The following is a 23,072-nucleotide window of genomic DNA, read 5'->3' on the forward strand; positions in this document are numbered from 1 at the left end:
TAGGAGTGTCCTAGGCTCTCCACAACCTTGCCAGCATTTGTTGTTTTCTATTTTTTTGAACTTTGTTATCAATGTGCAAATGGGGCAAGATGATATCAGTGTTGTCCCGATTTTCCTCTCTCTAATAAGCATTTTTTTTAGTTTGTTGGCTGCCTGAATGTCTTCTTTAGTGAACTGTTCATGTCCTCTGCCCACTAGTGCCATGTTTGTTATGCAGGTCTATGGTACTAAGACAGGGAGCACAGTGGTTCTGTTGGATAAGTACTGAACTAGGAACCACAAGGTTAGCAGTTCAAGCCTACTAGCTTCTTTGAGGAAAAAAGATGAGGCTTTCTGTGTCCACAAAGATGCATGGTGCTGGAAACCTTATACAGGGTTGCTATGAGTTGGAACCCAACTTGATGGCACTTAACAACCAGACACAGGCATACCACCTTACTGTTTTAGGTGCAGGATGGATGATTAATGCGTAGTCCCTTACTCTTTTACAACCTCTCATTTAATGTGCTAGACCAATATGGTGCTGAGGATTCTACACAGTCACAGAAATGTATTTGCACTATTGACTTACATTCATCTACATCCGCTCCTCACTTACCAAGTAGCTTGTTAGTCAACATTTTGCATTTATGACAATAGTAAAAAGTCTACTATCTATTTTGCATATTAATGACATATGTCTGGCAGTAAGGAACCCTGAAGTGCTAGGGAAGAATAATGTTTTTTTTACGATGGTTAACATTCTATGTCAACTTGTTTTCATTAAGTGCTGTTGAATTGGTTCTGACTCACAGTTTCCAAGGCTTTAAATCTTCCCAAGAGCAGAATGCCTCAAACCATAATTCTCAGTGGTTTGTCAGTTACGTAATGATGTAATTAGTCAGTTATGTAACTAGGCGATTTTTCAGTTATGCAATGATCTAGACATCCTCCATTTTGATCTGATATGGTTATTCTTCATTTTCACATAATGTTGATTTTTGCCTAACCACCTGGAGTCTAATAGAAACATTTTTGGCACAAGTTTAGCACCTGACATACCTACCATTGTTCTCATCAAGGTGTTTTGATTGCAAATAACAAAAGCCAACACAAAGAAGCTCTAAGTAAAAAGGGGAAGAAAGGGTGAAGTTGTCAGAGGCCATGGAACAATCTCATGGGAGAAAAGAAGGTGCTGCACAAGCACTGAAACCAATTCCTGGGAAGTCACCCCAAGTCAAAATCCTCCTGGACTTCTGCCACATGTGAGTTCTCATCCTTAGTCTCTCTACATGTCTTCTTATGCTCTAGAGTCCAGCATTCTTTGCTTTGTTATGAAAATGGCAGAAATCAACATCACTCCTGCCCTGAGTGCCCCAACACCACTAACCAACTGACCCATCACTTATTGTTCTGTTTCCAAGTTTTAGGAGAGAGTCTCAGTGATCCACTTGGATCAGGCATCCAAATCTAGTCCAATTGGCTTTGGTCAGAGATGGAGGAATAACAATAAAAATATGGCTACAGGAACTGGAGAAAGCAGCAATTCTCAGGGCAGAGAAGTATATATAAACAGGTAAGCTACCCATAAAAGTTCCTTTTACTAGCACCAAAATGAATGTAATAAATGAATAAAGGGAAATTAATTTTATCAATCTATAAGTGAATCTGCACTGATTTAAGCATATGGTTTTCAGACCTGACTACACGTTATAATTGTTTGTAGGATTTTAAAACCACGTCAGTACCTGGTCTTTACCCTACACCAATAACTTCAGAATTTGTGGAGGTGGGGTCCAAGTAACTAAAGAAAAAATTTGAAAGTACCCCAGATGATTTAGGTGTGCTATCAGAGTTAGAAATTCTTTGTATAATTTAGACATCACAATTTTATATTTAACTCTGAAAATACATGATCAAATGATATACCTTTGCTAAAATTTTATTCTGAAAATATGAGGTCAACTGTATTGTAAAAAGTTAAGAAAATCTTTTCTTAATAAAAGAAGCAATCTTTGATGGTTACAGAGGGCAGGGGGAGGGGGGGGGATGAAAATATTCACGGGCTAAGGGGTAGACACAAGTTAACATGAGTGAGAGGACAGGCAATTTATAACAAGAAGTAGGCTAACAGGGGAAAGATGAAAGTAGTTGGAGAAATTGGGAGGAATACAAGAGTTAAAGTGAATAGAGGTAAATACTGTTAACTGTTGGTACATGGAAGGGATTGCAATCACTGTAATGAAACAAAGTTATGATTTGCTGAATATAAAACTGATGATTTGCTTTGTAAACCTTCACTCAATTCACAATAAAAAGTTTGCAAAATTAAAAAAAAAAGTGGTTAAGTCATGTACCTATGCTAAAAGCGATGGCAAAATAATGATAGACTATTTGGCGGAGAGGAGTTTTCTATCAGGATCCACCAGACCAATTCTGATTCATGATGGGCCCAGAGTTCAGAGTAGAACTGTCAGCAGGATTTTCAATGGCTGATTTTTCAGAAATAGATCACCAAATCTTTCTTCCAAAACACCTCTGGATTGATTTGAACCTCCATCCTCTTGGTTAGCAGCCATTTGGACTATGTAGCGACTCCAACAACAACATACTTGACTCTAAGTACTTTTAGAGTCAGTTCTACTCATAGCAAACTTACGTAGGATTTCTGAAGAGTGGCTAGTGGGTTTGAACTGCCAATCTTGTGGTTAGGAGGCAAGTGCTTATCCTACAGTACCACACTAGAACTACAAAGTAATACTCTTTCCTTCAAAGTAATTTTCTCTCCTTCAAGAGGGAAAGGAACCAGCAACCTACGGATAGTCGCAGACACATGCCCTACAGTCCTTGCTTGGTTTACCAGCTACAGCTAAGCTATGGAAGGGAGCTCCTCCTATCCCACGGTCTAGAATCAATTCCGATTCACAGTGACCCCATAGGACAGAGTAGAACTTTCCCGTAGGACTCCCAAGGCTATAAATCTTTACAGAAACCAACTGCCACATTTTCTCCCTCAGAATGGCTGGTGGGTTCAAACCACAAAACTTTCAGTTAGTAGCTGAGTTCTTTAGCCATTGTGCTGTTGAGTTGGTTCTGACTCGTAGCAACTCTACATACAACAGAACAAAACATTGCTTGGTCCTGTACTATCCTCGTAATTGTTGCTATGCTTGAGCGCACGGTTGCATCTACTGTGTCAATCCATCTCATTGAAGGTCTTCCCCCTTTTCACCGCTGGCCTTGAGGTTAGCAGTCCAGTTCTAGAGCGCAGCTAGGGTTCCTTAATATTAGGATGTTGTTGTTGTTGTTAAGTGACATGGAGTTGGTTCCAACTTACAGAGACCCCGTATAGGATTTCTGGAGCCCTGGTGTGGTGCTGTAGAATGAATACTGGACTGGTAACTGCAAGATTGGCAGTTCAAATCCACCAGTTGCTCTCAGAAACCTTATACAGGGTCAATATGAGTTAGAACTAACTTGACAGCATACAACAACAACATAGGGTTTCTGAGGAGCGGCTGGTGGGTTTGAGCCACTGAACTTGTGAGTAGCAGTCCAGTGCTTATCCTACAGCATCACACCAGGGCCCCAATACCAGGATGTTGTTGTTGTTGAATGTTATTGTTAAGTGCCATCAAGTTGGCTCTGATTCTAGTGACCCTAGAATAGAATTTCCTAAGGAGCTCTGGTAGCGTAGTGGTTACAAATTGGGCTGCTAACCTTGAGGTCACCAGTTTGAAACTACTTGGGGCTTTCTGCTCCTGTAAAGATTTACAGCCTCGGAAACCCTGTACAGGGTCGCTATGAGTTGGAACCGACTCTATGGCACACAAGCACCACCACCATCCTATTTCCTAGGAGCAGCTAGTGGGTTTGAACTGCCAACCTGCGGTTCAAAGCAACCAGTGCTTATCCTACAGCGCCACACGCGGATTCCATTAGGCTTTATTTTTCCCTCTTAGGAAAAGTGTAGTTCAGTGGGAGAACTGTCTTCTCCCATGCCTGGGGCCCGGGTTTGATTTCCAGTGAATGCCCCTCAATCCATCCACTACCCTTCTTTCTGTAGAGGTTTGGCATGTTGGCTCTGATACTAAACAACTTCCAGTAGAGCCTCCAGACCAAGATGGACTACAAAGAAGTGCCTAACAATCAGCCAATGAAAACCTTCTAGGTCACAGCCATCCCAGGAATGGCATCGAACCAGGGCAGTGTTCCATGGTGCCTGGGGCCACCATGAGTTGGCAGCAGCCTAAAGCAACAACTTGAAGACAGTAGGGAAGTTACCCCTTAGAACAATAAGGAAGTTACCCCTTAGAAGCCATTGAGTCAGCTAAACTGAATTCTTGTCTCCTGGAAAACCTGGTAGCTCCTAGGGGCAGTGTTTAGAGAAGTAAGAGTAAGCAGGGAGGAATTGGTGGATAGTTGTAAGCGCAGTGGAAACAGATAGGACAAGCTAATGTTGGGGGATAGTAAGAGCAAAGAAAAAAGAGTAGCCATGTGAATAGGGACATGACATGACTTTTAAGTTATCTGAAAGTGCACAGTATAATAAAATTTGAAAGCATTCCCTGCATCTTCTGCGGCTGTATCGCATTTGTTAAGGCAGGCATGACAGTGGCCACGAGGTGGTGCTCTGGCTATGTTCACCATGCTAGAACACCAACCACAAGCCTTTGGTTTTCTCCAGGCTGCTCTCAGTCTTTAAGGGCTCTAACTAGAGGTCTGTCACACTCCAGCCATAGTCAGCCAGCCTATCATTAGTGCCAAGCCTTCCTCCTGGAGCAATGACAGTGTACATTTCAGCAGTGGCAGAAAGGGGACAAATACAGCTGTTGTGCATTTTTGAATAATTGCTACAGGCCATTTGGGAGACAGCTTTGTAATAATAGCACTTATACAGACTTATACAATATTTTGCTTTCCAATTTTATTCCCCTTCAATGCTTTTTTGTATCATGAACTTGTTAGTCCATTCATTTCATGTGAGTCTGGAATTGTCAGCCTCATTTTTATAAAGTAAAGCCTGCATCCTCCCTGGAAGCTTCCATGTTCTTTGATGTCACCACTCAGCCTTCCCAGAGATTATTTTATTCTGCCTCTCCTCATCCAGCTGACTTTCTGTGCTCGGCTCAAATGCCATTTGGGAAAAGCCTTTCCCCACCGCAACCTCAAGCCACCAAAAACCAAAACCACACTCAGTGCCATTGAGTAGAGCTACTCCACATGGCTTCTGAGATGAAAATCTTTATGGGAGCTGACAGCCACATCTTTCTTCCTGGGAAGCGAGTTTGAACTCCCAACCTTGTAATTAGCAGCCTAACAATCACCCCACTACACCACCAAGACTCCTTATCCCAAGGCAGGGCTCCTTTTACTCAGCTCCATGTTCCCCAGTCCATGCATCTACTGGCATGTCAAGAATTAAATTCTAAGTATTTCTTATCTGTCACCTCCACTCTATGTTTCTTGAGCTTTGTTACCTTTGTGTTTCCAACACCTACTGTAATGCCCCACACAGTGAGATAGGTGGTAGATGAATGAATACATGAATAAAACAAGCTCTAAAAGATCAAAGAGCTTGCCCCATCCTCAGTCGACAGCAGCGATGGAAAGAAGTTGAGGCTCTTGAACGGGGATATCTTTCTGGTTGCTACGACTGCCCACATCTAGACCTTTCTACGCAAACTCTTAAGTGGCCTCAATGGAAAAGCCCTGGGCCTCTCAGTGAGCCACTAGACTTCTCAGTGTTAGCCTGTAATCTGTAGCAAAGGCTTGGGAATCAGATTCATGGAACTGATGTAGTTGGGAGCAGAAACAGAAGCAACAAGCCCGCCATGCCTCATTTCTTTGGCTTGGGGGAACAACTCACTCTACGGACTATAAGACCCCTGAATTTAGAGGCATTCTCTTAACAGAACCAAAGGGAGGCCTGATCTACTTGCATCTGTTTCTCATGTTGATCCCACTCATTGTTTGGTACCTGATTCTGGAGCAAACCTAATAAAAACACTTGCTTTAGATCCAGGTTGTTATTCTCCCTCATTCTTTATGAGATGGTGGTGAAAGGAGAGCATGTTAATATATTATTGTGAAAAAGCTTGGTCCCTCTTAATGTCATCTTTCTTTTATAAGCCCAAATTATTTTCTGGACATTTGTTGATTCTTCCCTCCCTCTCTTCCTTCAAAGGAGCCAGGGTGATGCAGTGGGTTAAGCATTGAGTTACTCACAGAAAGTCCAGGTGTTTGAACCCACCAGCCACTCAGAGAGAGAAAGATGAGTTCTGTTTGCTCCTGTAAAGATTTTCAGCCTTGGAAACCCTAGGGAGCAGTTCTACTCTGTCTTAAAGGATCGTTATGAATCAGAAGCAACTCAATGGCAGTGAATTCTCTTCCTTTCTTCCTTCTCAAATATTTCAAGAGCACTCACCAGTTGTTGAGTTCTGTTACTAGAGATACAAAGATGAATAAGACACAGTACTCAACCTTCCAGAATTCCCGATGAATTCTGGAAGCGATAGAAAAGTAAGCAAATGCTCATCATATACTTGAGTAAGCGCTGTAATGATTGCATAGACAAGGCCCTATAACATCAAGGGAGTTGTAGTGGTGTGCAAATAGATGTTAAGTAGCCAACTGGTAGGAGGAGCCCTGATTTGTAGTGTTTGCTGATTTCCATGTGGTATATAGTCCCATCATTGCTGGTTTCAAGCTACCAATTTGGTGTCACTGAATACAGAGTTAGGAAGCCTTGTGCACAAAGGGGCTCTTTCAAATAATTAAAAAAAAAAGCCAGATCCACACACAACCTTGATTTAGGCCTTGTGATACCCTGGACAAACAATCCAGTCATGCTGAGCCCGGACTATAGAACTGTGTAAACTAATAAATGAGTGTTGTTTTAGGTCTCTAAGTTTCTGGGCTAAAGTGTGCCTGACCCAAACCATGGTATTTTCAATAGCCTAATATGCATGTGAAAGCTGGACGGTGAATAAGAAAGACCGTAGAAGAATTGATGCTTTTGAGTTATGGTGTTGGAAGAGACTATTGGAAGTGCCATGGGCTGCCAAAAGAACCAATAGATCTGTTTTGGAAGAAGTACAACCAGAACGTTCAATAGAAACCAAGATGGCCAGACTTCATCTGTCATATTATCAGGAGGGACCAGTCCCTGGAGAAGGATATCATGCTTGGTAAAGTAGACGGACAGCAAAAAAGAGGGAGGCCCCCAACGAGATGGATTGGCACAATGGCAGCAGGAATGGGCTCAAGTATAGCAGCAACTATGAGGATGGCACAGGACTGGGCGGTGCTTCGTTCTGTTGTACAAATGAATGAATGGGTTGGAATTTACTCAATGGCATCTAACAACAAGTTCCACTATGGGTGGGAACTTACTCAGTAACACCTAACGACAAGAACAAAGTTTCCGGTTATTTGTTACATGGCCATAGAAAACCAATAGAGAACCAATTATATACCGTTTTTACAAATATGAAAACTAAGGCTTGGAAATAGTAAATAATCTGACCAAGGCCATGAACATCTCTAGTGAGTGATGGAGTTGAGAGGCAAAATGAAGTGTGTCTGACTCCAAGGCCTAAGTTCTTGACTTTTATTCTCTTTGATTTCCTGCAGAAAATCATGCGACATAAACCATAAAGGGGCAGACTCACACAGGAGCTTTTGATGATTTATTTTAGGTACCAATAACCTAGGCATCACTATTAACAGTGAACTTCTGAGCCAGAGGAAAATCAAACATGGAGTGTGACTTAGAACTTGAAGTGGTGCTCCAATGACTACCTTGATAATTGTTCCAGAGGACATTGCTATGGAGGAAAAGAAATTTCTTATGGAACTCTTCTTACTGAATGCTTGAATTTGCCTAGAATATCTTTTTCTGGTTCTCTCCTCCAGTGTGACCAGATGTGCTCAGAAAATTTGGTTCCCCCTGAATATGTACATCTGTCAAAATTCCTGTCAATTTTAGCACAACTGCTAAGGAAGTGAACAAAGAGAGTTAGTGATTAACTTCAAAGAACTTTGTTGGAGAGGAATAAAGATATTTAAGGCCTATTTTGTGAACTAATTGCGTTTGCATATTTATGGGATTTACTGATATGGCAGTAATTAAAAACTATTTAGTAGTCTTAAAGGACACATAACTCAGTTGCTGTTTGCATAATAAACACTTCCTTATTATGTTTGCATGATAATCCCCCTCCCCCTACTGCTTCCCAAAAGACATTGGTGGGTGTATGAGGCATGGTCATATCTTACTTGGAAATAATGAAGTAATAGAGTGCAAAGGTTCATGGGAATGTGGAGAGGGAGCTTCAGAAATAAATATATTTCTAGGTACTTCTTTCAGGAGTCATGGTGGCACAGTACATTAAATGTTGGGCTGCTAACCAAAAGGTTGATGGTTTGAACCCAATGGTAACTCCATGGGAGAAAGACGAGGCAGCCTATTTCTGTAAAGATTTACAATCTAGAAGCCCCAGGCAGCAGTTCTTTCTACTCTTGTCCTATAGGGTTTGCTATGAGTCTGAATGAAAGGCAGCGGGTGGGAGGTACTGATAATTCTGGCCTGATACATTGTCAGAGAATAGCAGATTCAAATTTCAGTTAAAGTCTTCCTTTTGCCCTATTTAGAGTCCTAGTGGTGCTGTCGGATAAACACTGAACTACTAACCCTGAGGTCAGAGGATTAAACCCACCAGCTGTTCTGCATGAGTAAGATGAGGCTTTCTGCTCCTGTAAAGACTTACAGCCTCAAAACCCCTATACAGCATTACTATGAGTTGGAATAGACTTGATGGTGGTTTTGGATTTGGATGTTTCTTATAGAGCCTGAATACTTAACCCTTGATAAATTTAATTCTTAACTTTAATTTACTGATCTGCTTGAAAAGTCTGAGTGTAGCTTGCTCCCATATTCATCCTTTATAAGGAGATGTCTGAAGGGAGTGAAATCCTTGAGTAATGAATGTGTGAATAAAAAGCTTCCTTTGAGTGAGAAGCGCTGTATTTGAAGAGAGGGAGAAGCGATAACAGTCATGAAAAATTACAGGTGAGGACCATATCAAATCTAAAAGCACTCAGTGAGCAAGCCCAGACAGAACAGTGAGGTTAGAAAAACAAGGCGCTTAGCTATTGGATAACACAGAGACACAGGGTGGGGGTGATGAAGGAAAGATCCAGAAGCATCTGTTTATAAACTACTTTGAAGACAAGTTGTTCAGAACTATTCCCATCTTCTGGCAGAATTCATCAGCCAACAAGAGCTATAATGGGCAAGCTCACCAGACTGTTGTTAAATTAGCTAATGAAGGTCGTAATGTACCTGTATTCCACATCATTAGCAATGGCCTTCTAGTAACAGATGGCTATATGAGAAAGTGCAAAGAAAGGGAGGGCCAGCGTGCCCCAGGAAGTCTGACTTAGTCATGCTTACTAAAATTCATGGCAAGAACACAGTGTCACTCATCCTGTCAATGAAACCTCAACATAAAGAAAATTTCTGTGTTTCCTTACCATAAAATGTGCTGCCTGCCAGGATACGCTGTCTGCAGCCGGCCTTTCTCCTGACCCACTACCTTCATCTCAGAGGTTGTTGTTGTTGTTGTTAAGTGCTGTAGAGCTAGTTCCAACCCACAGCGATCCTGGATAGGGTTTCCAAGGAGCAGCTGATGAGCTTGAACTGCCAACCTTGTAGTTCAAAAAGCTTTGCAGTCTGGTGCATTAACCCACAGCACCACACCAGGTAGGGCCAGGATGGAAAGCTCTGGGACTTTTTCAGCCCACCTCTTGATAAAGTCCCACCTTCTCTCAAGCATTTAAATACTGAGAACTTCCAGAGCAAAAAGTATCACAAGTGGTTGGTTTGAGAGAAGCGAAATCTATTTTCTCACAGTTCTGGAGGTTAAAAATCATGTGGATTCCTTCTGTGGGCCTCTCTCATCATTTCTGGAGTCCACCAACAATCCTCGTACATGGATCCTCAAATTGGCATGCTTTTCCGCTGCGCGCGAGCATGTGCACGTGCGTGTGCACGTGCGTGTGTGTGTGTGCAAATTCAGCTCTTTTAATAAGACACCACTTAGAAGTCATAATGTTTAAGATCCATTCTCAAACATGACCAGAAGAATTTAACAAATGAAAACCTCTGTATCTAAACAGTGTAGTAGTTTATAGGGGTTGGGGTTAGGACTCTAGCACCACATTTTTGAGAGATATCATTCAATCTATAACAGCGTGTTTCAAGTCTCAGTTACAGTTTGTGGAAAAATAAAATAGAAAGATTTCCAGTAACTTTTCAAAGCCCCTCGTATGATTTCCATTACTTTGTATTAGACTTCTTCACCAGGTTACATTGGAGTCCTGGTGTGGTGTTGTGGGACAAAACTGGACTGCAAGGTCCGTTTGAACTACAAGGTCAGCAGTTCAAACTCACTAGTCGCTCCTTGGAAACCCTATACAGAGTTGCTATGAGTCGGAATCTACTCAACGGCACAAAACAACAATCAGGTTACATTAGAAAGTTTTTTTTTTGGTTTGTATTTCAAAAGTTTTCAGCAAAATTGGAAGAATAGTAAGAAGAACTTCACACAACCATTTAAGAGTAAGTTGTCAACACAGTGCCTCCTTTTCACAGAAGGTTTACTTACATGCTGTTCCTATAAATTAAGATATTCTTTTACGTATTCTCGATGAGATCAAAATCAGGAAACAAACATTGGTATATATATTACTACCATCTCATACACAGATCCTATTTGACTTTCACCAATTCTTCCCCAAATGTCAAAACTTGGATCATACATTGCATTTCCATGTAATGTCTTTTTAATCTTTAGTTTGCTGTGGTGACCCTGGATGGCACAGTTAATGTGTTTAATTCCATCCAGAGGCTCCTTGGAAGAAAGGCCTGGTGATCTGTTTCGGAAAAATCAGTCATTGACAATCCTCTGGAACACAGCTCTATTCTGACACTTTTGAAGTCACACTAAGTTGGAATTGACCAGAGAACAATTGGTTGTTGCCGTATTTTTATTTTCTTTCTTTCAACTTTTTATTGCTAATTGAATGAAGGTTTACAGGGCAGATCATCAGTTTTACATTCAACAAATCAAATACTTTGTTTTATTAAATGGTTGCAATCCCCTCCATGTATCAACAGTTAATAGAATTTACCTCTACTCACTTTAACTATTGCATTCCTCCCTGTGTCTCCCACTACCTTCATCTTTCCTCTGTAAAACTCCCTCTTGTTGTATATTGCCTGCCCTGTCACCCATGTTAACATGTGTCTATAACATAGACTCCCACCGCCCTTAACAACAATGGTGCTGTGGAATAAAGCACTGGAATGCAAAGTCAGTTTGAACCACAAGGTGGTGGTTCAAACTCACCTGTCGCTCCTTGTTGTTGTTATGTGCCGTGGAGTCAGTTCCGACTCATAGCGACCCTGTACAGGGTTTCCGAGGCTTTAAATCCTTCCAGGAACAGAAAGCCTCATCTTTCTCCCGCAGAACAACTGGTAGTTTCGAATTGCTGACCGTGAGATTCGCAGCCTAATTCATAAGCACTACACTAGCCGCTCCTTAGAAACTCTATATTTCCATATCTGTATTGGATTGTAAGGAGCTCTGGTAGCGTAGTGGTTACGAATCGGGCTGTGAATCGCAAGGTCAGCAGTTCGAAACTACCAGCCGTTCCACTGCAGAAAGATGAGGCTTTCTGTTCCAGTAAAGATTTACAGCCTTGGAAACCCTGTACAGGGTCACTATGAGTCGGAAATGACTCCACGGCACATAACAACAACAATATTGAATTCTGCGTGGTGTCGTCATGTATGGTAATCTTAGGTTGTTGTTGGTTCTCAGTCCAAAGAACATCCTTTAGCATTTTTTGTAAAGTTGGTCGTATCATTACAAGTTCCTTTAATTTCTGTTTATCAGGGAGTGCCCTAATTTTGCTGTCATATTTGAGGGACAGCTTTGCTGGGTACAAGACTGTTAGCAATTTTTTGCTTTCAGAGTTTCGTATGTGCAATTCCATTGCTTTTTGCCTGCCTGATATCTGCTGAGAAATCAGATCTTAGTCTCCTTGGTTTTCTTTGTAGGTAACTTTTCATTTTTTCTAAGCTGCTCTCATGATTCTTTCCTTGTTTTTGATTTTGGAAGGTTTGATTATGATATGTCTGGGTGATTTTCTTTTGGGAATCTATCCTGTTTGGGATTTCTTCAGCTCCTGTACGCTTATCTTCTGGTCTTTCATGATGTTAGGTAAGTTTTCTTCCTACAACTCTTTGACAATGTTCTCTGTGCTTTTTATTGTCTCCTCCTGTTCTGGAATATTCCAATCACCCGTAAGCTGATCCTCTTCACGGTGCCCCACATAACTCTTAGGCTTTCTTCAGATGTTTTCATTCTTTTTTCTGATTGTTTTGAGAGATTTATCTTAAGGTTCACTAATTCAGGCTTCCATTCCTTTGAAGCTTCTCCTTAGCCCTTTCAATGTATTACCCATTTCTGAGATCTTAGCATTAATCGTCTAGATTTCTAATGGCAGGTTTTGTATTGTTTCAGAATTTGCATTTATTTTGTCTGTTTGTTCTTGCAGTGTTTTCCTGAATTCTTGTAAATTCTCCTTGCTTTACTTAGTCTTTCTATATATCCTTTGAAGGTAAATATCACTCTTTTGAATTATTTCTCAGGTAGTTCCATTACCTTTTTTTCCTCAGAAATATTTTCTGTGTCTTCATCTTAGCCATTTGTGTGAGTCATTCTCTCTTGTTTCTTCATGTGAGCTAAAATTGTCTGCTGTCTCTGGGATGTTGTGATCCTGTTGTATTGCATTTTATTGATGATTCTATGTTGATGTGCTCTTAGGTTCTCACCAGCTATCTCCTGTGGGTGTATTTGAGAATGGAAAATGTGTGCAACATTGTCTGTTTGCCATTCATGCACCTCAGTTTATGGTGGGTTTGCCTGGTGTTGGCTACTATCTATTGTTGATCAGATGGTATAGGAGCTGTTATTGACTCTTGTTCAGTGGGTAGGGCTGCAGAGGGTATAGTTCTGGATGGGCTGTATAGGCACAGTTACTATCTCCTGTCAAGTGGGAAAGAGGGGAAAACATTTTCTTCCCCTAACCCTCAGCCCCCATACAAGAAAACAAAATAGAATAAGCAAACAAACAACCAACAATGAAAAGAGAAAATAATAAAGGAGAAAAAAATAAATAAAAGCAGGCAGCAACCAGAAAAAAAGAACATAATAACTAAAAAGAGAAAAGAGAGATAGGGAAATGTAGCTATAGAAGAAAAAAATAAGACAGAAAATAAAAGGAGGAATTACTATATTTTTTAGACTATCCAGGGAGGGGAAGATAAAAAAAGAAAGAGAGTAGAGAGAAGTAAAGAAAGATCCAAAGGTTAAAAAAAAAAAGAAGAAGAGACGAGGAAATGAGAAACAGAAGAAAAAATAAAAGGTGGAGATAGAAAGAATAAAATTCAAGGGACTGGAAGGAGAAGAAACAATAAACAAACAGTAAAAGGAAAAACCCCAAACTCAAAACACCTGGTACAGCTGTTGGACCAGGAAAGGATAAAAATTCTTGGGGGCCCCCTGCTAGCCCAGAATCTTATGAGGTGGATATGGAAGGGAAAGGGGTGACATTAGCGTTTCTGGCCCTAGATGGAGTTCCTATAGGCCTAGCTATTCTCCTTGTTCAGGACACTCAATAGAAAGTCATTTATGGAAGTCCTTGATGTAGCTGGTTCCAGTGTCTGTAGAACTACAGGGCAGCTGGGGGCAGAGTGGCTGGTTATGAGGGTTTCTGCTAGACTAATGGTGGGCTGGTGGCTCTGTGAGTTCTGTAGGTCTGCAACTGAGCCTGCTTGAAGCCAGGCACCAAAGAGGCACAGCCAATTCTCACCTCTCACTGGCATAGCACACAACCATATGACTCTGAATTGCCATAAAGCAGGGTCCACACTGCGGGTAGATGAGAGTAGATGCTGCCCATACTTCTGGTCACCAGGGGAGCATGAGGAAGAAGAAGGAATCATACCTTTCCTGTCACCTGGGTGAATCTGCTCTGCCACCTTCTGTAGCCAAAGCCAATCATAAAGTTTAATTTGGTTGGTCATGCTGTTTCTGGCCAGCCATTCACCAGGTAGTCTCCCTCTCTCACTGTCCATGCTCAGTGTTTCTGCCTAGGGAGCACCTCAGTCCACTTTTCTAACCTTTCCTCTGATGTTCAGGCTTCCAGAATCTTCATCAGTGTGTGTTTCATTTGGTCTCTCGATCTTTGTTGTAGTTGGTCCCTGTGGTGTTTGTGCCTTGTCTGCATCTTGCTGGAAGTCCTTAATATTTGTCCTTTAGTAATTGACGAATTTCGCTCAGCATAAGGTCCTCCAGGCTCATCCATGTTATGAGGTGTTTCACGGATTCATTGCTATTCTTCAATGTTGCATAGTATTCCATTGTGTGTATGTACCAAATTAAAATTATCCATTAGTCCACCGATGGACATTTAGGCTGTCTCCATCTGTTTGTTACTGTTAATAGTGTTGTGATGATGAACATTGGTGTGTGTGTGTGTGTGTATATATATATATATATATATATATATATATATATATATATATCGATAGAGAGAGAGAGATTGCAAGCTCTATTGGGCAGTGAACCTCAAGGTCAGCAGTTCAAAACTACCAGCTGTTCCGTGGGAGAAAGATGAGGCTTCCTGCTCCCGTAAAGATTTACAGCCTCAGAAACCCTGTACAGGGTCTCTATGAGTTAGAATTGACTCCACAGCACATAGCCACTATATATATATATATATATACATATACTCATGTCCTGGCTTTTATTTCTTGTGGATTTATACCAAGTAGAAACCCTATACAAGATTGTTATGAGTCAGAACTGACTCCACAGCACTTAACAACATCCAAATAGAGGGATTACAGGATCATATGGTATTTCTATTTCCAACTTTCTGGGGAAGTGCTATACCGTTTCATACCATTTTATAGTCCCACCAGCATTGTAAGAGGGTCCCAGTCTCTCCACACCCTCGTCATCATTTGTTGCTTTCTGTTTTTTTGACCTTTGCTCTTAATGCGGGAGTGAGATGATATCCCATTGTTGTTTTGATTTGCATCTCTCTAATGGCTAATGATCACAAATATTTCTTCATATGTTTGTTGGCTGCCTGAATGTCTTCTTTGGTAAAATGTTTATTCATGTCCTCTGCCCACTTTTAAATTGGGTTGTCTTTTTCTTGCATAGGTCTTGTATTTATTTGTATATTTAGGTATATGTTATTGTTGTTGTTAAGAGCCTTCAAATCTGTTCCAACTCATGGCAACCCACTATAGGGTTTCCAAAGATTGGCTGGTGGGTTTGAATTGAATTGTTGATCTTGTGGTTAGCAGCCCAGTGCTTATTGTCCATTGCCACAGCAGAACTCCAAAGAGAATCAATGAATAATTAGGAGAACTATCCCCTTAATTTGCTTTGTGAAAACTTATCTCAAAACTTCTACATTCTCATTGATAAACAAATCAGGCAGGCATATTGGAAATGCTTAAAAAAAAAAAAAAAAGAGTTTTTGGTTCTAGAGCCTAGAGCATTTAGGGGTCTAACAGTGGATGATACAGTTGTTATATAGATATGTAAATCTTTTTCCTTAATAACAAAATGTGAATTAATACTTAATCAAAAGATGAAAAGAAACAGAAATTTTAATTGAGTGTTGATAAACTTTAATGGTTCTCACCTTCAATAGGCCTAGATGCTTCTTCTTTTAGGTAGTTATTTTATAAATTGTGGGCAGTGAAAATTTAAGAAGTACTCCTCTTTATCAAAAATCAATGTTTCTGTTAATTAAAGGGGCTAGGAAACACAAAAAGCACCCTTCCCTTTTTATTGTTAGCAGTTGTTCTTCATTAGACAATACCAGGTTTCCATTAGCTTTGTGTAATTCAAGAGTCCAATAACTATTGCAAAATGTTGAAGATGTTACTGCATAAGTCAGATTTAGAACAGCTATTTGGATCTCAATTATTAATGAAATTAGGGTCCTGAATGTCCGCGAGAACATTGCCTTAGGTAAAGGCTGTAAAGGAAATCATATTAGTGTGGAATTTCCTCTCCTCAGGGGCTCCTCTTAGATTACATTATTCACTTAGCTATCTCCTGTCAGGGAAATTGAAATGTTGGCCATGAGCTGATCCGGGGGCAGAACCAAATGGAGAAGTTCAGGGATATGGTGGTGGCATTCATTCCAAAACATTTGTGTGCTTGCAGCTGGCTTTACCTTTGGTCTCATTTAGTGTTTTCAAAACAAGCACCATCAGGGATGGCACAAACTGGAGAACAGAAAGGAACAAAGTAGAGAGGAACTCTTTTAGGAAAAATTGGCTAGCATTCCATGCGATAAGCAACTTTGCATTCTTCCTCTTGGGGATCTTCTCAGGAACATTGGCAAGTGTGATGGCTCCTCTGTGGTCTCTCATCCTGGTGGCTGCCTCAGGTAAGTCCTTTCAATGTTTTTCCTTGGCATTGGGTATTCATTCCTATAAGGTGAAGATGATAGTTTTATATACTATGCTTGATAACTCCTTATCAGTGTGTGTTTTTTTCTTAAATTCATCATCTGACAAAATGCCAGTTCTGTGAAGCTACAAGAAATGTTCATGACTTTCCTTCTATAATACATATAAATGGAGAATCACACAGTGGGGCTTTTTACACATAGCTGAAACATATGCTCTCAAAATTTCAAAAATGTATGCTATGGTTGTAACTCTTTAAATAGGTGTCTTCCCTAGAAATCAATATCTCTTTACAGTAATTTACATTAAGAGTTTAGGGCATTATTTTCCAGATTGGCTTTTATGTCTGGATAGTATATTTTATTATTCAAAGTAGTCTTGTCTTCATTATATGCTGTTAGGAGTCCCTTGCATGTCATAGCTACAGATACCTGAATACTATTTGGTGTTAGAGGTTTTAGGCCTAGCCTTACCAAGTGTGTGCAGGTGATGAACATATCTTTAAAGACAGATACTATAAGCCTGCAAGTTTTGATTATACAATTCTTAAAAATACTGTGGAAACTGTCACAGATTGAATTGTGTTCTCCCAAAATATATGTCAACTTGGCTGGGTCTTGACGGTCAGTTATGTAACGATATAATGTGGCAGTTCTGTAATGGTCCCCTATGATGTGATCTGATGTGATAAACCAATAGGGTTAAGGGTGGGCTGCAGTATCCTTAACCCATCACAGCCCTGATCTCATGTAAGAGAGTTTTCCAGGGGTGTGGCTTGCAGCATCTTTGATCTTACAAAGATAAAAGCAAAGAGAAGTGAGCAGAGAAAGAGGAAGCTACTACCACCAAGAAAGAAGAACCAGTTGTGGAGTGCATCTTTTTGTCCCTGCACTGTGAAGCTCTTAGCCCCAGGGCAAGACTGAGATCTCCAAAAAACGCCACACTGTAGATGCTCAAAGGAGACAGGGACTTTTCCCCAGGAACAAAAGAAACAGAGAGCCTTCCCCTAGAGCCCACATGTTGGATGTGAACGTCTGGCCTCCTAAACTGGAAGATAATAAATTTCTGTCCCTTTAAACCATACACTTGTGGTACTTCTGTTTTAGCAGCACTAGATAACTGAGAAATGAGTACATTTTTTTGCAGCTTCCGAAATCATAGTTTCGTGGTGGCTCTGTAAGGATAAACACTGGACTGTGAACCACAAGGTTGGCAGTTTGAGTCCACCAATCATTCTTCAGGAGAAAGATGAGGCTTTCTGCTCCCACAAAGGTTTACAGCTTCAAAAACCCTATACAGTGTCACTATGAGTAAGAACTGACTTGAAGGCACTTAACAACAACAACTCCCCAGTATTAACTCTACTGAACTGAACCATGTCACTGAGGATGCAATTGATTCTTAGCTGATAAAATGTAAACAAATCAAGAATGCATGATTTGGCTGATATTTCCAAATACCTTACTTCCTAGAGTTTATATATAAATTTTCAAGTTTTTAAAATGCAACTAGAAGTAGTGCAGTGAGCCAATTAAGGAGATGAGTAAGGAATTTGGTAGCCAAGTAGCCGGAAATGATTTCTTATTGTATAGAGAAGAAAAACAGCTACTTACCATTAAGCTATAAAAGTCTCGGATATTGAACTTAGAGGGTACAAGCATATCTTAATTATAAAAATGAAAACAGAGGAAATTTCATTAAATGCCAAATGGATTTTTTAGCAGAAAATAATTGTGAACATTAAACTAAGTAAGATAAAATAGAAAAATGAAGGTAAGAAAACAAGAAATTCTTCTTAACGATAACTTTCTAAGGTTTTGTATTTTTGTCTTGAATCTGATAGAAAAGTGTTTTAATAATATCTAGTAATCAGGCCTTGACTGTCAAGCAAATGGAGAACATTTACTGAAGAAAAAGCCACCCTTTGAAATTTGACTTCATTAGTCCTGGTGTGGCACTGAGGGATAAGCACTGGACTGCTAAGCACAAAGGTGGTGGTTAAAGCCCACCAGCTGCTTCCTGGAAACCCTATAAAGGTCGCAATGAGCCAGAACTGGCTCAACAGCATTTAACAACAATAATATCAAGACAATTTGTAAATATAAGAGCTCTGAACTGATCCCAAACCCATGAGTGTTTTGAGGTAGAGGAGACCTATATTAGGAGAATCCTAACCAGTCATGTTACCTTGGACAAATCAATTCATCTCTTAGGGACTCAGTTCCCCTGTAAGTTAACTGTTTATTTCAGATATTCATGAAGATAGACTGAGATAGCATTATGGAATTGTATGGTACAACCAAAGTGTACAATATTATTAACCTGAAAATACACACAGAGAAAATAACATCTAAGTGTTTCTGCCCAATAATGTACTCCAGGTAACGTGCTAGTCTTCCTGTTTCAGGGAGCCGGGTCAATGTAGTGTCATGTTTAAGAGCATGGGCTTTGGATCCAGACCAGAAACCCAAAACCAAACCCGTTGTCAACCAGTGGATTCTGACTCATAATAACACGGGATGGGATTTCTGAGTCTGTAAATTGTTATGACAGCAGACAGCCTCATCTTTCTCTGGTGGGTTAGCAGTCCAGTGCTAATCCTATAGCACCACCAGGGAGGGATTCTGACTGTCCAGCTCCATCACTTGTAAACTGACAGTGGGCAGTACTAATCTAAGTCTATACAGTCCTTCAAGTCCGCAAGGCCAGCAGTTCAAATCCACCAGGTGCTCTGCAGGAGCAGGTGAGGCTTTCTGCTCCCATAAAAATGTACAGCCCCAAAAACACTATTGTTGTTATTGTTAGGTGCCGTTGAGTTGGTACCAACTCATAGCACCCCTATGCACAACAGAACGAAACACTGCCCAATCCTTGGCCAATCTCACATACGGCGTCTCTATGACTGGGAACGGATCCTATGACACACAATAGTAGTCCTTCATCTGTAATAATAGTACCCTTCTCATAGCGTTGCAGCATTCCTGTCTCATAAGTTTGGTGTGAAAGTTAAATGAGATAATTCATGGAAAGTCTTAGCCTACTTCCTGGCTTACAGTAGGTATTCCGTTTATGTATTGTTCCCACACAATGAAACCTCTATTTCCTTATAATCTCTCAGATACATGTTGGTTGTTGTTCTTTTTGGTTATCATCAAGTCGAATCAGATTCATGGCAACCCCAAGCATGCAGAGTAGAACTGCATTCCACAGCGGTTTTCAAGGCTGTGATCTTCTGGAAGCAGGTAACCAGGTCTTTCTTCTGAGATGCCTCTGGGTGGGTTTGAATTGCCAACCTTTCTATAATAGTCCAACACTTACCTACTTGTGTCACCCAAGAATTCAGAATCCTGAAGATAGCATACTCACCAAAGAGGGACTAGCCCCTTTGTGTCCTGAACAGTTTAAGATGGGTGTGTGCGAAAGCACTCATTTAAACAAGGTAAATAATGATTCTACTGTACCCTTAGCTTTGAAAAAAATCTCTTTACCTAAAAGTACTAAAAATACTCCTTATCTCAGTCACTAGCATTTCTATTTTCTAGAAATCCTACGAATGAATCATTTGCAGCTGATTGTTAACATTCAAGGAGGCAGCATTAGTGAGGAATCTTTTCTGGGTCTGTAGATAGCTTCCATCAGTGTCTGTTGAAACATCACTGAACTGTGAGTCATTTAGGGCTTGTGTGAATGTCACATTAGCTTTCAAGGGGCATAAATTTACTGTTAATTAATGGTCACTTAAATCATTAATCTCTCTTCTGTAACTGATCTTTCTCCTTGGGCAGATTTGCATTCATAGTAGAAATGCAATTTATTATTTCTTCCCATTTTAAACAAAGAACTCTTTTTCCTTTTGGGTTCATTTAAGCACATTTTCATCTGCTTACAATTTTTCTCCTACCATTGCTTGTTTTGCTTTTGCTCCTAGTTCTAGTGTCTAGAATTTTCTGTTTTTAACCCAAAGACTTTGACAGGGACAAAAGCATTGAAACTGTTCTAGAAAATATGTGTTTGTCTATAGGGACCTTGTGGATTGTTTCCTAGAAAGGACACTGGGAAGAGAATTGAGCTTTTATAGGCAGAGGTGCAGAGAACACGCACTCATTTATTAGAATTATGCTTTAATTCTGTCTCAGTTAGTTAGTTTTGTGTACTAACACACACATTTCAGTGTTTCCCCAACTGAGACTTGAATTGGGGGCTTCCAAGTGAAGTAAAAGTGAAGTTGCCCAAAGCAACATTAGCAGGGAAAACACCAGACCAACTTTGCTTTATGCTCTGGATTCCCCTCCCTTGGTACACGCTAGCAAGAAGTGGTCTCGGATATAGAGATTCACAGCGCACTTTTGACAATTACACTAAAAATGAAAACCAAAAAAAAAAAAAACAACCTAAAAATGATGCCTGGTGCAACCAACCACCCAATTCCTGAGTAGTTACCACTATAGGCATCTTCACGGGTGAACAGTTTTAGGGAGTTAAAATTCTCATTAGATTCCCAGTACTGATGATAATGAGAGTGTATATTCCACTGCCCACAATGAGTCTGAAATTGCACCTCCAGCATCGTTGTTAACGTTTTGGTCACATTGACATTGATAAATCATAGAAATTGCTGCCTGTGGCGGCAGCTGACATGGCATCATTCATAAAGAAATGGGCATAAACAGGATTGTCGCACAGGGAGCAGAGATCTCATTTACAGTTTCCTGTTGGATCCCTCATACCTTCAGCAGCTCATCAAAATAACCATCAAAATCACTGAGAGCCCAGGCGAATTCACGAGCAGGACACTACAGATTAGATTTCACTCACACACCGTGGCAGGAGGTGTGCAATTTGCTTCAGTCCAATGACTTAGCGAAGCTCTGAGTTCCCTAGGGCTGGTGAAGCTTGTGAACAAAATATCTTTTTGCAATTCAGAGAAAGCCCTCACAAATTTGTCACTTTCAATTGTTTGTGCTCATTTCTCTTGCTTCCTTTCCCCTGGCCTATCCTGCCTCAACAGCAATAACTGCTCTTCTACAAATCAAGATGTCTGGGTTATAGGAAATGGTTGTTCCCTGCAACTAGAGAGAATGTTGCCAAAACAAAGATCTCATTTTCTGACAAGTGCATTTTATTGAAAGACAGACTGTGAGAAAAGAAATTTTTGAGGAGAAAAATATGAACTGGAATCACAGTCTTTGAGTTCACTGGTTTATCCATTTGTTGTTGCTGTCCTTGTTTTAGCTTCTATTTAAATGTTGGATTATGAGTGGAAAATAAAAACAGAGAGTCCAATGAATATCTATTTTGTTTGGAGAGAAGATGGTCTCTTCAAGATGCATGGTTGCTGTAAGAATTGAGTCTTAGGAATCGTTTACAGCCTTGGAAACGGGGTAGATTTATTTATCTTTATGTTTATTATTTATCTTTTGTTTCTCTTCTGGGCACTTAGACCATCAGTTCACTACAAAGAGGTGTCTTAGATAGATCTCAAGTGCCGCTCTAACAGAAGTAACACAAGTGGATGACTTTAACACACAGAAATTTATTCTCTGATAGTTTAGAAAGCTAGGAGTCCAAATTCAATGCACCACCACTAAGAGAAAGCTTTCCCTCTCTGCCAGCTCTGGAAGAAGGTCCTTGTCTCCTTTCATCATCTGTGGGTCCAACAGTCCTTGGCGATCTCCATACATTTTGGCATCAATCTTCCCCTGTAGCAGCTTCTCTGCACAAGGACCCTGTGTCCAAAGGACACCCTCTGCTTCCAGCTCTTCTCTCCTCTCAGCTCCCTTCTCCTTCTATCTCTTGTAAGACAAAAGATGAAACAGGCTTTGCCCCTGGGAAGCGCCCCTTATATGTGATCAGGGCTCTGACATGAGTAAGGGCGTTGCATTCCACCTTAATCCCCTTACAACTAATTGACTGTATGCTCATATCATTATGTAACTGCCCAATCATTGAGAATCATACCCCATCCAAGTTGACAAATATTTGAGGGGAACACAATTCAAAGCATGACAAGAAGTATCTGCCAGAGTATATGCAGATTGGGGAGAAATGAAAATCATATTCTACTAAGAGCCAGGAGCCCCCAAAGAATCAGAAACATCCTAAAGATGCTAAACTTCTTTCATTTTATTCTCAAGTGTTGGGTCTCTTCCAGGTATCCAAGCCCAAGCCAGAGATTCAACGTATCCTGAGAAATCTGCTCTACACCATCTCACGAAAACTCTATTACAGAAATACCACAAGGAAGTGAGACCAGTTCACAAATGGAATGAAGCCACTACTGTATACCTTGATCTATCTGTCCATGCAGTGTTGGATGTGGTAAAATTTTTACCTTTTACTATACTTATTACCTTTTTTAAAAATGACTTGCTATTTATGCAGGGGTCTGGGAGAGGTTACAGGTCCTTGGGTGGTACAAACAGCTTTCATTCCGCTACTAACCAAAAGTTCAAATCTAGCCAGTGGTGTTATGGATGAAAAGCCTGGTCATCTGCTTCCTTATGGCTGGCAGAATGTGTGC

The 23,072-nt window shown here is 40.5% G+C and overlaps 1 protein-coding gene across 1 annotated transcript in view; it reads left to right on the forward strand.

Annotated features, from left to right (window-relative positions):
* The first annotated feature begins 9,974 nt into the window (after window positions 1–9,974).
* The window catches only part of HTR3B (5-hydroxytryptamine (serotonin) receptor 3B, ionotropic), a 58,699-nt gene continuing 45,601 nt past the window's right edge, over window positions 9,975–23,072 (forward strand). The window contains exons 1-3 of the mRNA XM_006833974.1: window positions 9,975–10,023; window positions 16,474–16,530; window positions 22,713–22,870. Coding sequence (XP_006834037.1) covers window positions 9,975–10,023; window positions 16,474–16,530; window positions 22,713–22,870 — 264 coding nt within the window. The remainder of the gene's footprint in view (window positions 10,024–16,473; window positions 16,531–22,712; window positions 22,871–23,072) is intronic.

The sequence above is a fragment of the Chrysochloris asiatica genome, unplaced genomic scaffold (assembly GCF_000296735.1).
Source record: "Chrysochloris asiatica unplaced genomic scaffold, ChrAsi1.0 scaffold00008, whole genome shotgun sequence".
NCBI classification, from domain to species: domain Eukaryota; kingdom Metazoa; phylum Chordata; class Mammalia; order Afrosoricida; family Chrysochloridae; genus Chrysochloris; species Chrysochloris asiatica.